The 15,779-nt window shown below is 34.8% G+C and overlaps 1 protein-coding gene across 1 annotated transcript in view; it reads left to right on the forward strand.

Annotated features, from left to right (window-relative positions):
- EYS (eyes shut homolog) overlaps positions 1–15,779 on the forward strand; it is a 1,640,601-nt gene that overhangs the window by 1,363,292 nt on the left and 261,530 nt on the right. Inside the window, 1 exon segment of the mRNA XM_059401541.1 lies at positions 7,838–7,987. Within this exon segment, the coding sequence (XP_059257524.1) occupies positions 7,838–7,987 (150 nt within the window).

Consider the following 15,779-nt stretch of genomic DNA (forward strand, 5'->3'; position numbering starts at 1 on the left):
TAAAAAAAGAATATATATGTATTGGTGTCTGCCCCCACTTACTGGCAGAAAACTCTTAAACCTCTTTTAATTTCTTAAGTGATAAAAACACTAGGAGCATTTCTTGTTCTAATATTTGTCATTGACCCTGTCCCTTTACATAGGGCTCCTAAAACCCTGGTAAATTCATAAGTGATAAAGGCAGTAGGATCACATTCTGTTCTAATAAGGGGACTGTAGGCAGGCTCTTGGATGACTCCGTGGTGGGGGCTGGTCACCAGAAAGACCAAGCTATGACTAGCTGCTTGGAATTTTCACTCCAAGCCTCCCATCCTCCAGAGAGGGAAAGGGGGATGGAAATGGAGTTAATAATTGATCATGCTTACAAGGAAGCTTCCACAAAACCCCAATAGCACAGGGCTCAGAGAGCTCCCAGGGAGGTCAACACATCCTCACCAAGAAGGTGATGTACCCCAACTCCACAGGGACAGAAACTTCTACGCTTGGAATCCCCCAGACTTTACCCTGTGTTTCTCTTCATCTGACTATTCATCTGTATTCTTTATCATATCCTTTAATAAACTGGCAAATGGGCTTCCCTGAGTTCTGTGAATAACTCTAGCAAATTAATCCAACCCAAGGAGGGGTTCCTTGGAACCTCTGATCTGTAGCCAGTTGGTCAGAAGCACTGGTGTTTGAAGCTGGTGTCTGAAGCATGTGTTGTGGGGGAGAGGGCCAGCAGTCTTATGGGATAGAGGATTTTCTTTTTTCTTTTCTTTCTTTCTCTCTTTCTTTCTTTCTTTTTTTTTAATTTTTATTTACTTATTTGACAGAGAGAGCATAAGCAGAGGGAGCATCAGGCAGAGGGAGAGGCGGTTCCTGGCTGAGCAGGGAGCCCAATATGGGACTCAATCCCAGGATCCTGGGATCATGACCCGACTGAAAGCAGATGCCTAAACATCTGAGATACCCAGGCAACCCTGGGATAGAGGAACTTAACCTGTCTGGTCCGACACTCCAAGTAGTTAGTGTCCAAGCTGAATTAAATTGTAGGACACCCAGCTAGTGTCAGAGAGCATTGCATGGTATGGGGAAAACCTCCACACATTTGGCAACCAGAAGTGAAATGTTTGTGTGGGGTGAAGGAGACTCACAGGAGAGAAAAACAACAGTAGAAAAGTGGGGGTTTCCCTATATAGGAAAGTAGAACAGTACTATTTGTGAGAACCAAACAATTCTTCCAGAGTGTTTATTCATAGCTTTTCTCTAAGCACAGAATATAGGTTTAAGATACACAGTCGGTTGATTCAAAAGTGAAAAAGTCAGTTATCAAATAATGTGTCCTATATTCCCTGAAGTAGATAATTTGCTATTGAATCATACAAATATATCAGTAACCCAGGTCTTCCACTGCCCTCCCCTGCCTGCCCCCAGCTACCATCATGTTACCAACTAAATCCTCAGAATTCTTTTAAAAGTATTATTATATAAAATAAGAAATTGCTTATTAATAGAATAAATCCAAGTAAGTTTAAAACTGTTAATATATAGAAAACTATAGGGAGAACTAAGCTTAATTGTTTATTTTTATTTTCATTCCCATTCCCCTTATTAAAGCGGCCTTGTTGTGTACTGTATCACAGGGTAGCTCTGGTTCATAATGGGACATTGGTGTACTTGGAGAAGACTGTTCATCCCTGTCCTTGATTTTAGTGACTGAGCTTCGTTTAAAAATAACTCATTTGTGTATTGTACTATATATATCTTGTTTAATGCATATAATCAATCTTTGAAATGCAGCTTTTGTAGTTTTGAAAACAGACCTTGTACATATGGCACAACAGCTTGACCTAAATGTTCAGCTCTCTTCTACTCTACTCTGTGTATTGTATTTTTAAGTTTAATCTCAAAAGTGAGTCTAAAATGATAATATATTTTAGAAATATTAAGTAATAGAAACTCCTGAGTAAAAATAGGGACGGGAAGAGGATACTAGACTATCCCTTAGTGCATAACAAAATGTACCACTCTCCCCTCTCCCCAAAGGGTGGGGGTGGAGAACAAGCCAGCAATTCAAGAAAAAGTCTTACGCCATTTTATGATAAAGCTTTTTATATATCCAAAGAGAGAAAACACAAGATGCTGGTACAGAGTGTGGTGTTTCTAAATGCGCTCTCATGGCTCCAGCTTCCTCCCCTTAGTGAAAAGAGGAGTCAAAGATAATACTAAATTCTTAATTACACTCTCGAATTCAGGGAATAGCAGCCGAAAAAATTGAGTAGGAAGTCATGGGAAAAATAAGGGAAAACACTAAGGAACAGAAACCCAAAAACTGCTAATGGATTTCAGGAAAGGCAGAAGAGGTAAAGTTGCATCGTCCTCTGCCAGGCTAATTTGGCATATTGGACTAATTTGGCATATTGTATAGCCAAATATATGTTTATAAAAAATAAAAAAATTTTTAAAAAAAGGGACATTTAGATGGATCTCAAAAGAGTGATTTTCAACCACCTTCATTATGCCCTTTGCTACTTGTACTTTGTGTTTCTTTTACTGAATGTATATTCTTAATAAGTTCTAGAACATAAAAAACTCATAGGATATCTATTATTCCTTAGATTTTTACCTAATATTTTTGATCTCCTTTCTGGTTTTCAGTTGTATTTTGAATCCTTTCCTGACTTCCTTCCCAAACTTGTCATCCATAAATGTGGAACATCTCTGTCCAGTCCCAAACTGCTGTGTTGCTTAACACCAGGGAACCCCCTTTACACTGTGTTCTATGTAGTTTTTTCTCCTTGAAGTTGATTCTGGTTTTATTTGCTATAACTCATTTCTCCTGATATACCTCGTGACTTCAAAAACTAATATTATCCTATTTCCCTTAATTAAAGGATAATTTTCAAAAAGATATATAAATGAACACATGCCAAAATTTTATTTAACCTATTAATTATTAGTGAGGGAACTGGTAAGATACTACAACCAATTCAAGGGAGAAGTCAAGGAAGAGAGACATATGTATATAAGATTAAGGAATTTTGAAGCACATTTCCAAATAGATGGGAAGCAAGTCTACCTGCAGGGTAATAATCAATTGCATTTCATCAGACACAGTTTGTTTGCATTGCTAGAGATAAGAATAATTTGAATTCTTATTAGTTTTCACCAGCGTACAGAGTTGCAAAATAGCTCAAAGATAAAGAAAGGTGAATAGAACCTCAATGGGTAAGCTAGATTTTTTTTTCCTATTTCATATTCTTTCACAATTTCTCCTAATACCTTTCTTTGAACCATTCTTCCAAACCTAAGTGTTGCTTGTAGAGCCGGAGTTATGGGGGGGAGAAGTAACTTAGGTTTCCTGACATTTTTACTGAGATGTTAAAGAAACATTTATCTGTGGTTCAGAGATACCTATAGTTTCACTTTGGTTTCTTTATCTTTCTTTCTTTCTTTCTTTCTTTTTTTTTCCAAATTGATGTGAGCTCTACTATGGAATATTTCAAGTTTATCTAGATGCCTGAGTATCTCCAAGACCCTTTCAGGTGTCCATAACATCAACATTTTTTTCAAAAATTTTTTTGCCTTTTTATTTTATTTTATTTTATTTTATTTTTCAGTATTCCCAAATTCATTGCTTATGCACCACACCCAGTGCTCTATACAATACGTGCCCTCCTTAATACCCACCACCAGGCTCACCCAACCCCCTCCAAAACCCTCCATCTCTTTCTCAGAGTCCATAGTCTCTCATGGTTTGTCTCCCTTTCCGATTTCCCCCAACTCACTCTTCCTCTCCATCGAAGTTATTTTTCTAATAAAACTAAGACATGGGCCTTTTTCAAAATTTTTGACTGACATTTGCACTCCAAGTACAAAGTCACAGGAGATAACATTTCTGGCACCTAATGTCATGGCATGAGCCCCAAATTATACTCTGTCATTTTATTCTACTCCACTATGCACTCAAAGTGAAAATGAACACATGCGTAAAATGTCCTAATTCTGCAGTAAAATTAATTAATTTTTAAAATTCTCAATCCTTGTCTATGTAACTTTGTAAAGTGCTGTGCTTAAGGAGAGGTATACATAAAGCAAGTCAGCTGCATGCCAATATAGAATAGCTGCCTTGAGGAAAAGTGCTTGTGCAATTTTTTTAAGTTGCTAGTTGAAGTAGCCATTGTGAAACATGACTTGAAAAATGACTAAAGGATAATCTGTAGTTATTCAGACTTGAGTATTTTGCAGCCATTTTCTCAAAAACTAACAAAGTAAGCCTGTCATTTTGAAGAAAGCAGCTGATCGTCTTTGATTCCCAATCATTCCCAATGATGAAAGTAAAGCTTTCTAGTAAAAATTAGAATATGGGAAAACTTAGATTCTTCACAGTGAACTTCAAAGCTTCACCATACTTTCTGATTTCAATTGTAATAGTAATTCATGTGATTTTTTTTATTTTTCATTTTTTTTATATATTTTTTGAAAGCTCTCCATAACCCAGTGAATCCGCATTTTTCAAATAACTAATGAAAGGTGTTACAAAATCATGCAAGGGTGCAATATTAATTTAAAATATAAGAAAGACCAATGGAATTTTAATGTAACAGTTTTAATGTAACAGGATGTAAAGACTATTACTATAGTTCCAGATTCCGTATTTCAGTTATACTTTAAGGAACTACCACTTGTCCAATCTTTGTATGTGTAAAAATCATTACCCTTTTCTAGTCACATTCTCTGTGACACCAGAGTTCATGTACTTCAACCAAATCAACAGTTCACAATAGATTGAATATAGAAGAAGATATGAGGATTTAATAACTTTTATTAAGCTTAAATTGAAGATTATTGTAAAAGTATAGAATAATCCTCCTCTATTTTATTTTTGTTTAGAAAATATAATTACTTTTCACAATCTGTGCTATGCAGGTTAATATGTAAGGGATTTTATTATTGTTATTTTCAAATAAGCTAACCAATAAATAATTGAACAACTTCTGTTTTAAATATTATTTTTCAGTTTTAAATTCTAATCCAGTATTAAAAGAGGCAAACCAGAGTGCCTGGGTGGCTCAATTGGTTAAGTGTCATCTGACTCGTGATTTCAATTCATGTCTTGATCTCACAGTTGTGAGATGGAGCCCTGCATAAGCCTATGCACTGTGCATGAAGCCTCCTTAATATTCTCTCTCTCCCTCTGCCCCTCTCCCCCTGCTTGCTCCCTAAATAAAGGAAGAAAGAAAGTTGCAAACCATGTTAACAAAAGCTCTTTGGGGTTACTCAATAGATTTTAAACTTATTAAAGAGTTCTTAGATTAAAATACATGAACAATATGATTTTGCTCTAAGGAAAAATTCCCTCTCTAAATATCTGTCCATTTATCAACCTTTATATCTATAGTGGTATTCACCAAATACTAATGCTGGCCAATTTTTTTTTTTTTGTCTTTTTTTTAAGAAAGTGGGCCAGTGGAGGACAGGAGTACCAAGGGAGAGGGAGAGAGAATCTTAAGCAAGCTCCAGGCCTAGCATGGAGCCCCATGCAGAGCTCAATCTCATGTCTCTGAGATCATGACCCAAAGCCTAAATCAAGAGTCAGTGGCTTGACTGAGCCACCCAGGTGTTCCTAATGATGACCATTTTCAAGGGTTGTAATTTCAGTTTGGTTTAGTATACTTTTAAAGGGTTTTTTTTATTATTATTAAAACAATTTGTCTAAAATTATACTCACAAGCATAAATAAAAGAAAAAAGTAGGTAATAGATACTCAAAAATACTAAAAATATATATTTCACAAATATCTGAGAATTCAGTAAATACATAACAAGAATTATTTGCTTTGATGATTTTGGATCAATTGGAAACTAAAAGAGGAAAAAATGAAAATTGACCCCTGACTAATTCTTGACCCAACCAGATAATCCAGGGTAATCTCATCTCAAAATCTTTAATCATACCTACAAAGTGTCTTTTGCCAAATAAGATTAACATTCACGGGTTCCAACAATTAGGACATGACTATCTTTGCTGGCTATTATCCAACCTACCACAAGCTCCTGCTTCATATTATGTACAAAAATCAATTCTAGAGACCATACAGATGTTAAATGAAGCTTACAAAAGATAATGTAAGAAAATAACTTTATGTTTTTAAAGAATGCAAAGATATCCTAAAGGTTACATAAAAGTCACTAATTACAACCATAAAGAAAACAATAAAAAGACCTATGCTAAAATTAAGACCATAGGCTCAACAAAACTCAACTTAAGCAATTGGCAAGACAGTCCACAGAACTGGAGTATCTTCAGTAAACATGGTTAACAAAGAGCTTACATGCTAAACACACATATATATGAATATAGATCTAAATATTAAATATATACATAGATATAACTCTAATCACTCAAGAGAAAGCAAACAACCAAATAGAAATGTAAGAAGTACAAACTGAGATTTCACAAAAGAAGATATCAAAATAGCCACTAAACATGACAATATGCTCAACTTCCCTATTATGAGGAAAAATAAAAATTGAAGCTACAACAAAATAAACACAGAGTAGTTAAAATCTGCAAGGCAACCATAACAAGGGTGGTGAGACTGGATCATCTGGAACTCTTACTGCTGGTAAGGAATTAAATCAAAATTATTTTGGAATCAACAATTCAGCTCTTGGTTATATACACAACAGAAATGCATATGCTTCGTTCAGCACAAAAGACACATACAAGATTATCATTAGCAACATTATTCATAATATCCAAAAACTGGGATGGTAGGAGGATGTTCATCTATGGAAGAAAGAATAACTGGATTGTAATTATTCAATTGAATACTATAAAGCAATAAAAATGAATGAGTTTTAGCATAGGTGCTATCTCTCAAACATAACACTGAGCAAAAGTAAGTAGGCACAACAGAATATATACAGTATGCAGTATGATCCCAATAATTCGAAGTTTAGATTAGGCAAAATTTATCCTACCTGTTAAGCATCAGGATGGTGATTACTTTGGGAAGAGGAAAGAAAAGAGTGAGTGATAAGACTTTTGATAATACAGATAATGTTCTTTTGAGATAATGTTCTTCTGAGCTATATGTTTAATATTTGTGTGATTTTTATGTGAGTTATACGTCAATTAAAAATGAAGACAAGACAGGTGCCTAAAGTTTATTACTAAATGAAGAGAAAGGTAAATAAATCTACTTAGCTCTTTATTTCATTTTAAAAAAGAAAACTAGGGCTATATAAATATTCATATGTGTACGGATATACGGTGGAAAAGAATACCTCAAGGTGGGAAAAGAATCAGCTGGAGGAAGGGGAGTGTTTCTTCTTTTCTTTATATATTTCTTTATCATTTAAATTTTTATGAAATACACATTAAATTTAAAATACAGATAATTAACAGTAATAATAAACCAAGTTATGTAATACTCAACAGGTGCCAGACACTTTTCATTTATTATTTAATTATCATAGTAGTTCTAGTAATTACTTGCCCTCCTTATCCCTTTATAATGTATGAGGAAATTGAGGCTCAGAATAATAGCATCTTGCTATTAAGAAACAGAGTCAGAAAGTTAATCTCATGTCAAGTCAGTGCTTTTAATTCCTGTGGAAAGTAATTCTAACATAATATTATTATATTGTATATATTGCATACAATATATTGTAAATATTGTATATAATTCTAATGTAGTATTATTATATTGAATAATTTAATAACACACCTACCATCTCACCAAATCATTACTCCTTAAGGGCAAAGATTGTGTTTGTTGAAAGAATAATTATTATTGAATAAAATATAAATCTAATCACTAATTTTATGTAATGTTTGTTTTTAAAGGTAGTGAGAAGAATATTGGGCAACACTTTCTTCATTTATTTCTCGTGGAAGGACGGCCCACAGTTAAATATGGATGTGGAAGTTCTCAAAATATCTTGACTCTTTCTGCTAGTTATAGAATTAACACAAATGTTTTCATCCCTATCACAGTACGGTAAGTCCTCCACAGTAATTCTTTGAATTATAGTGCTGAGCCTTATTTTTTTAAGTGTTATTTGTATGTATAATATCTACCAAATACAAAAAGAAAGACAAAAAAACTTTCCATCTGAAAGTTGTTTTGCCAATCAATTTTTTAATTAACATGTAATGTATTATTAGCCTCAGGGGTACAGGTCTGTGAATCGCCAGGTTTACACACTTCACAGCTCACCATAGCACATACCTTCCCCAGTGTCTATAACCCAACCACCCTCTCCCTACCCCACTCCCCCTGGCAACCCTCAGTTTGTTTTGTGAGATTAAGAGTCTCTTATGGTTTGTCTCCCTCCCGATTCCATCTTATTTCATTTATTCCTTTCCTACCCCCCAAACACCCCACGTTGCCTCTCAACTTCCTCCTATCAGGGAGATCATTTGATAATTGTCTTTCTCTGTTGCCAACCAATTTTTTTCAGTTTGATGGAGTATTAACTCCATCAAATTAAATTAAGGTATAATTTGATACTGCCCAATGCCAATCAAATTATATACAAAATAAATTGATTTCTTTGAAAATATCAAGGAGCAAATACATAGGTTGAAGATTTATGTGGTTCAGTTGAAATTAAGATCTAGTTCGGGGTGCCTGGGTAGTGCAGTCGCTTCATCGTGGGACTCGATTTTGGCTCTGGTCATGATCTCAGGGGGGTGAGATAGAGCTCTACGTTGTGAGACAGAGCCCAGCATGGGGCTACAAGCTTAGAAGGGAATCTGCTTAAGATTCTCTCTCTCCTCCCTCTGCCCCTCCCCGCCTCTCTCCCCATTTTGAAGGAAGGGGGGAGGAAGGTAAGAAGGATGAAGGGGGAGAAGGAGGAAAGGAAGGAAGGAAAAGAAATTAAGATCAAGTTCATTTATTTAACAAAATATCTTCTGAGTGAAAATACCTGCTCAGAATAGGGGATGGGGGTAGTAGCCATTGACTCTGCACCAAAAAAAAAAAAAAAAAAAAAGAATCCAGTAGAGGAAAAATGAATATTAAATGGAAATTTATTCCTAGGGCATATAAACTTTTAGAAGGCAGTCTTGAATTTAATTCATACTTCAGAATTAGGACGTCTCAGAAGAGAGAAATGGCTAAATATGATGGTCACATCCCAAGGGCATTACTGAACAAAATTTACATGTAGCAGCCAAGAATTTAAAATTCTTCATCAGTACAGCAATCTAGTGATAATGGTCTCTAAAGTTACTCTGTGTCAGTTAAAAATAACATTTTGTGTCTGAGTTTATACGTTAGATGACAATTGTATACTTTAGTCTGATTAGCAGGAATCTTGGCTAACCTGTGAAGGTTATATAAATCAAATAAGCTTTCCCAGGGTCTGTATCAATCTGCAAATAAAATCAAGGAAATTGACACCAATCTGAAAATGGAAACTCCTTCCAGGCAGGGACAGTATCTTACTCATTTTTAATGCAATTTGTAGGGCATCTGACAGAAAGATGCTCAGTAAATGTTTGAACAAATGAAGAAATGAGAGTATCTGGGCTGGGCAGTTCAGTTGGTTATGGCAAGAAGGCAACGAAATTACCCTAAGGCAATGAAACTATTATTCATAAATTAGGCAAACCCTTTTAGAACAGAGAGTTGTGTACAGCCAAAGCAAATTTTCAGAGCCACGGACTTAACTCTTACTTTAATCATCTCTCTTACAAAGGGTGCAGTTGGTCACAAAAAAAGAGCCAGATGAGAAGGTGAATAACCTAGAAACCAATTTAAAAGCCATTTTGACTGATAACACCATCGTTTTATACAGTGTAATCATTTCATACTAACAGTGGCACATTTGATCACATATGAAGTAATTTCTGTTTTCATCAAACTTTCTTAAAGGGATGATTTCATTCTTTGCCTTTAAGTAATGAATACCTAGGTAGGCTGTCCTCAAACCATGCAGAGCCTTAGGCAGACTGAGGTTGAAACCATCCTTCAAAAAAATACTGACACTTCTAGTAAAACTAAAAACTGAGGGCTTTCCAAATATTTCAATTAAGTTTATTCAGAATTTAAAAAGCAAGAAAGAGATATCTCTACTGACACAAAAATGCAAATCTGCTTTGTCTTATAAGCAGCATCCCACAAGACCTTAAGGTGACAATAAGTTACATTAAAGACTGACCTAGGACTGTATTATATTATATATTATATAAATCATTTAAATTTATGTAATAAATATGAATAACAAGTATATATTCGTAACTCTTCAATAAGTTTTACTGTTGAAGTATAAAGAAGTAAGGTCATAACTAGAGGTAAGTGAGAAGTCAAGAGGTGGATATATAAGATAAGAGATTTGAGCATGTTTAATTATGGATTGAACTTACTAGTTGAGTGGAAGGTGTTAGCACATAGAAAAATAATGAATAATTGAGAATATAAAGTCCCTTATAAATTTATAGTGATGAAATACAATCCACATGAGAGAAGATTTCTGCCAGAGGGAAGGGAAAATGGAAAAGACGCACACATTGAGACTTCTGATTTCTGTTTTTATGTATGTCCCTTGATCCGTGACTGTCTTTTGCTTGATCCCTATCAGTCCCTATCTGCGTGATCCCTGTCCATCCCCTCTCAGTTGTTTAAATCACCTTCTCTCTTCATCTTTCCTGCTCCACTCCTACTTCAACATTCTTAACTGGGCACAAGTTAGCATTAAAAGGGTCTTTGGGTACAGCTCTTTCTAGATATCCTAATTCTTTCAAATGGGACACCTGTTATTGCAAACTTAGAACAAATTGGTCCCTTAAAAGTATGTGAATCAAGGTCCTTTTTAATTATATGAATGTTGTTGGAATTCCTTCTATATTTAAGGGTCCCTGATGACAAAATACCATAGCATGATTGATAAGAACTTATTTTCAAAAATTAGTAGAGCTCTAAGGTAAATACATAAAAGATGACTTTGATTTTTATTTTGTTTTTAGCCACTGAGAATAAACATGAGAGTATTTTCTCCTACTAAATTTGCATTGTACCTGCAGATAGATGGCAGAAGTAGAACGAACTTGAATAAACCACCTGTAGTGATACAGGTCAATTCAGTATCAAGATAGAAGTTCTTCTTAAATGAAATGGAGCAGAGATCACAGCTCTACAGATAGATTGTAATTCATACTCATGCACAGTTTGTCTTTCATTTCAACAAATTTTGAAAGGGATCACATAGAGAGAGTCTTAGTTTTCAAAAGGGTTATTCTCCTTTGGGAAAGTTCAGAAAAATTGTCTTACCATATATATATACTTTTTAAAGTTTCTGAAGTTTAAATTTTTCTGCCACCTTTTGTGTCTCTCCTATATAAAAGCTGACTCTTTATTCAGCATTTTGTTCTGTAAAGAAGTCCTGTGTCGTTTCCTCTAGGTAACTTACTGTGTTATTACCTGCATGTTTTAAATCCACACAGCCTATTCTACCTTCCCTCCTTACCTACCTACCAACCTATTCTTCCTTCTACCTTAGGTTTCTCAAAGACTTATCCAGGGGTGTAGCATTATCCATGTATATCTAAGGCACATTCCAGTATGTAGTGATTCATAGTTAACAAACTCTTAAGATAGCCAATGCCAAATGAATTTTGACCAAGAATTGGGTGAGTGTCAGAACTACACATCCCAATCAACAGCTTTTGAGTAACTGGTCAGTGTAAAGGAATGCATGCATGGTTTAAGATCAATTGAACAGAGGCTGGTAGGTTTCTAATAGTTGGGCAGTAAGAACCTTAGAACTTGCTCAAACTCAAACATCAGATAAAACCATTGCAAGCACTTTTGACATAATACCTTGACGATATTTGGTCCAATAAACAAAATAAACTGATAAAAACGCTGCTGAGTTTTGTCAGTGGACTGCTTTTTACCTCCTGTTTGATCTTACTAATTTCTCTGAGATAAAAACCTCATATAGGTAGAGGTATATGTATATGCGTGTGTTTGTGTGCTAATGTGAGTACCTATCTGTGCAAACTACTCTTTATTTTTTAATTAACACATTTCCCACAACTGTTTGATTAAGAAAATAGAAAATAAATTTCTATAATGCAAAGCTAGCATTAACCTTAAAGGATGGGAAATAAAAAGAATTCTGAGTAGGATTGCTTGACTATAACAAATGAAGAAATTTAGTGGTAAGTAATTTATGAAAAATAAGAAAGGAACAAATGATAACTTCTTATAATACGTACATGTATTGCCAAAGGCCTTTCAGACAACTCTGCTCAAAATTGACTTATAGCACTTTGCCATTTTCCCCATGTAAATTCTGTGTATTACAACTTGTTGCCCAGCTATTCACCTATAACTCCATACAGAGAATGATCAGGAGACTACCCAAGTTTATATAAGAAGAAAGAATACCCATCATGTATTATAAGCTCTAATTTTGGGAGTAACTCAAAATGTCTCATGTCTCTGATTTTCTAAAATGTGAAAGTTTTTCACACATTCTTGGTATTTAATATTATATAATCTATGGATTGCATGCCTTTAGTCTTAGTGCCCAGAAACTCTGTAATAGCAAGAACCTTCACTTCTTAAAACAGATGGTGACTTTTGAACTGTGCTAAATCTATAAGATATTAGATTTATTCATAAAACGTTGCCATGTCAATATGGAAGTTTGGCAAGCTTTTCTTCTTAAAAAGGTCAAACTTCGTCACTTCAATATTAATTTCTGTATCTTTTCCATCAACACTTCCATCTGGTATTTCTTAGAGGAAATGTAGGAAAACTGTAGCCAAATATGGGAAATATAGCATAATACTTTATAATTACATTGACTTGTACCTAAATACATATATCTAAACATTGCTTCTTTATCCATACATTACACACTAATCATACATAACACGTCCAGTACTAGCTGGACAGCAAATTATAATGTAATTTATTTGTATATTGAATTGGGACAAGCCACTATAAAAACAAAATTTCTTTCATTAAATAAATTTAGTTTAAGATAATCTTTCAGAGGTCTGTGGGTCTAAGAGTTGGTAATTTTAGTATTATTTAGGTTTATTGGATACAGTCTTCTGCTAGCATGTATGGTTGTGTCTAAAATTTGCATAAATCTTGAGAAACAAGAAGTGTCAGTTTGGTGTTCAGTGAGGCAGAAATAGAATAGAGCTCTATAAATAAAGACATCGTGATCTGAATGTGAAGCTGAGTCTATACAATATGTTCACTGGATAATATGTCAGTTATGGATGGACTCAACCAATCAGTGGTATAAAAAAAAATTCCAAATGATTGACTGTGTAATCACATGTGTGCTCCTCATATGTGCAGTTCAGTTCAAATTGTCCAAAGGAAATGTCTCTTAACAAAGATACAAAAGTGAAGATTCAGGTCTATAACTCCTCATCTTCTGGTGTGCTGAGATGCCAAGACAGCCAGAGAACTGATTGACCCTCAAGGGCTCAGAGCAACCACAAAGATTCTCCCGAAGAGAAAGGAATATAGCAGTTGACAAGTACATCTGTAACATGAAAAATAAACTGGATGGTGAAGAAAGATTAGAAATTTATCAGAGGGACAGCAGTTGGAAGAGGATAAGCAATGATATCATGGCACTGAATAACATCATGGTTCATGTGGAAAATTGTATGGAAATTGGATAATGAGAACATAAAGCTTGAGGTGAAACGATATTTAGCTCTTTAGCAGAACATCAAATGTTGTGATTTCTAATGCAGAGATTCACAATAAACTAAAACAAAAGCCAAAGAATTCTTTTGAGAATTAGGAATGTATGCTGAAGAAAGCTTCATATTTTCTTCATCCTTTTTTGTTAATGGTAGATTTCTACAACTGTCAAAACTATTGAGAAAGTTGGAACTATTCTTGTATGGTGGCAGAGTATACAGAAAAAGGAACTTCAATCCCAAAATCCTTTTCTCTCTGTAATTCTAAAATGCATGTAACTATCATCTTTACGACAAGATTATATAAGAAAGTAGTAGAAAGCAAATGAAGACTTAGGGGCAAACTGAGTATATAGGAATTAGGTCAGAAAAACAATAATTGATAAAGTCACAGAATACTCTGCCACACAGGGCAGTTAAAGGGAATTAACTTGTTTAAAAAATAAGACTCATGAGAAAATGCCAAGGGATTATTTTTTTATTAAGTAAATATGTGGTTAATTGACAATACAGATTTAAATCCCATGTTTTTTTCCAGTCTGAAAGTTCTTCAAGTCTTATTCTTAGTGGTAGGCTTCAATCCTTGACAACATATTTATCTTAAGTAACTTCTTTAGAACAATTCTTACAGAATGGACTCAAAATATAGACAATCTTACTTATTTAAAAAAATGGCTAGTCACCTAACTTTCTAAATTAAGCTAAAAGAAGCTATGTAAGCTTCTTCCTCAACAAATTCACCTTGACTTCATCAACATACTGAATAAAAAGAAGATAGATAGTAAAATAAATTATTTTACAATTTAACATCTGTGAACTCTGTTCTACCTAACACAGATTCATTTAAGAATAGTTTAAGACTTTTCAGAAGACATACTAAATGTTTAAAATTGGAAGCTAATTTCATAGAGAGATACTGGTACTAAGCCAAAGTGTTTGAACTCAATAAATACAGAAGAAAGGCTTTTAATATTTCTTCAGATAATTCATTCTAATGCCACCACAAGAGACAGTAAATTCCTGTTTTACAGTATTTGATACAGCATTCTTTCCTGGTCCCTCCTTCTTCTCAACTTGGAACCAGTTGGCTTAATTCTAATTTATAGTAATATTTGAACACCAATCCGCCCTCAAGAACAATGTTACAAAGATAAAAAGGAGATTCCAGGAAAAAGCCCTGTAGGAAATACCATAAAAATTTACATAGGAGCTTACTATACACCTCAGTAAATCTCCCATCATTTGAGGGGCAGAAATTTCCAGTCCTATATGATGGACTAGAATGAACTCAACCATGCACTGAGAATCTCTTCCCACCTCCCAAGTGAATAAAATAGCAAAGAAGCATTCTCCTGCTTTCATCATACTAGCAATGACACTCATTTCTGCACCTGGGTGCAGTAGTAGAGACTGTTCCAAAAGAAAATTCTAGCTCCTCTTGTATATAAGCTTCAGATAAAATGATGGAAACACAATTCCAGCTTAGCACAGTCTTTGTGAAGAATTCATAGAACAAGAGAAAGTAAAGATTTAGATTGTTTGCACAGAAATGACCAATGAGCAGGGCACCTGGGTGGCTCAGTCACTTAAGTGGCCGAATTTTTATTTTGGCTCATGATCTCAGGGTCCTGGGATCGAGCCCTATGTTGGGCAGCATGCTCTGGGGAGTCTGCTTGAAGATACTATCCCGCCCTCTCCCTCTATCCCTGCCTCCCTAAAATAAATAAATCTTTTAATTTTTTTTTTTAAATTACCAATGAACAAGGCTGATCCTTAGACACACATGTGCAAGCAGTCCTGAGGATTCCTAAAAATATGGAGACTCTACAATGGACCGTCATCTCTGCAAGAATGTCTCAGCCACTGAGACTTAATAACTAGTATTTTAGGTCAGGTTCTTTGGAAAAAGACAGTAGAGACTTGCATGCTGGAAGCTTATTAGGGAGTGCTCTTGGGAATAACTTTCATTAGTCAGTGAGAGAAGCAGCACTGAGAAGACATGGGAGTTGAATTACAGAGCAGCTGTAACAGAGGCTTTACCTGACCCTAAGGGAAGCTGTGGAGTAGGGATTTTCAGTTTCCTGAATTGAGTCAAGGGGACCTGGGCC

This window comes from Mustela nigripes, chromosome 5 (genome assembly GCF_022355385.1).
Source record: "Mustela nigripes isolate SB6536 chromosome 5, MUSNIG.SB6536, whole genome shotgun sequence".
Taxonomy (NCBI): domain Eukaryota; kingdom Metazoa; phylum Chordata; class Mammalia; order Carnivora; family Mustelidae; genus Mustela; species Mustela nigripes.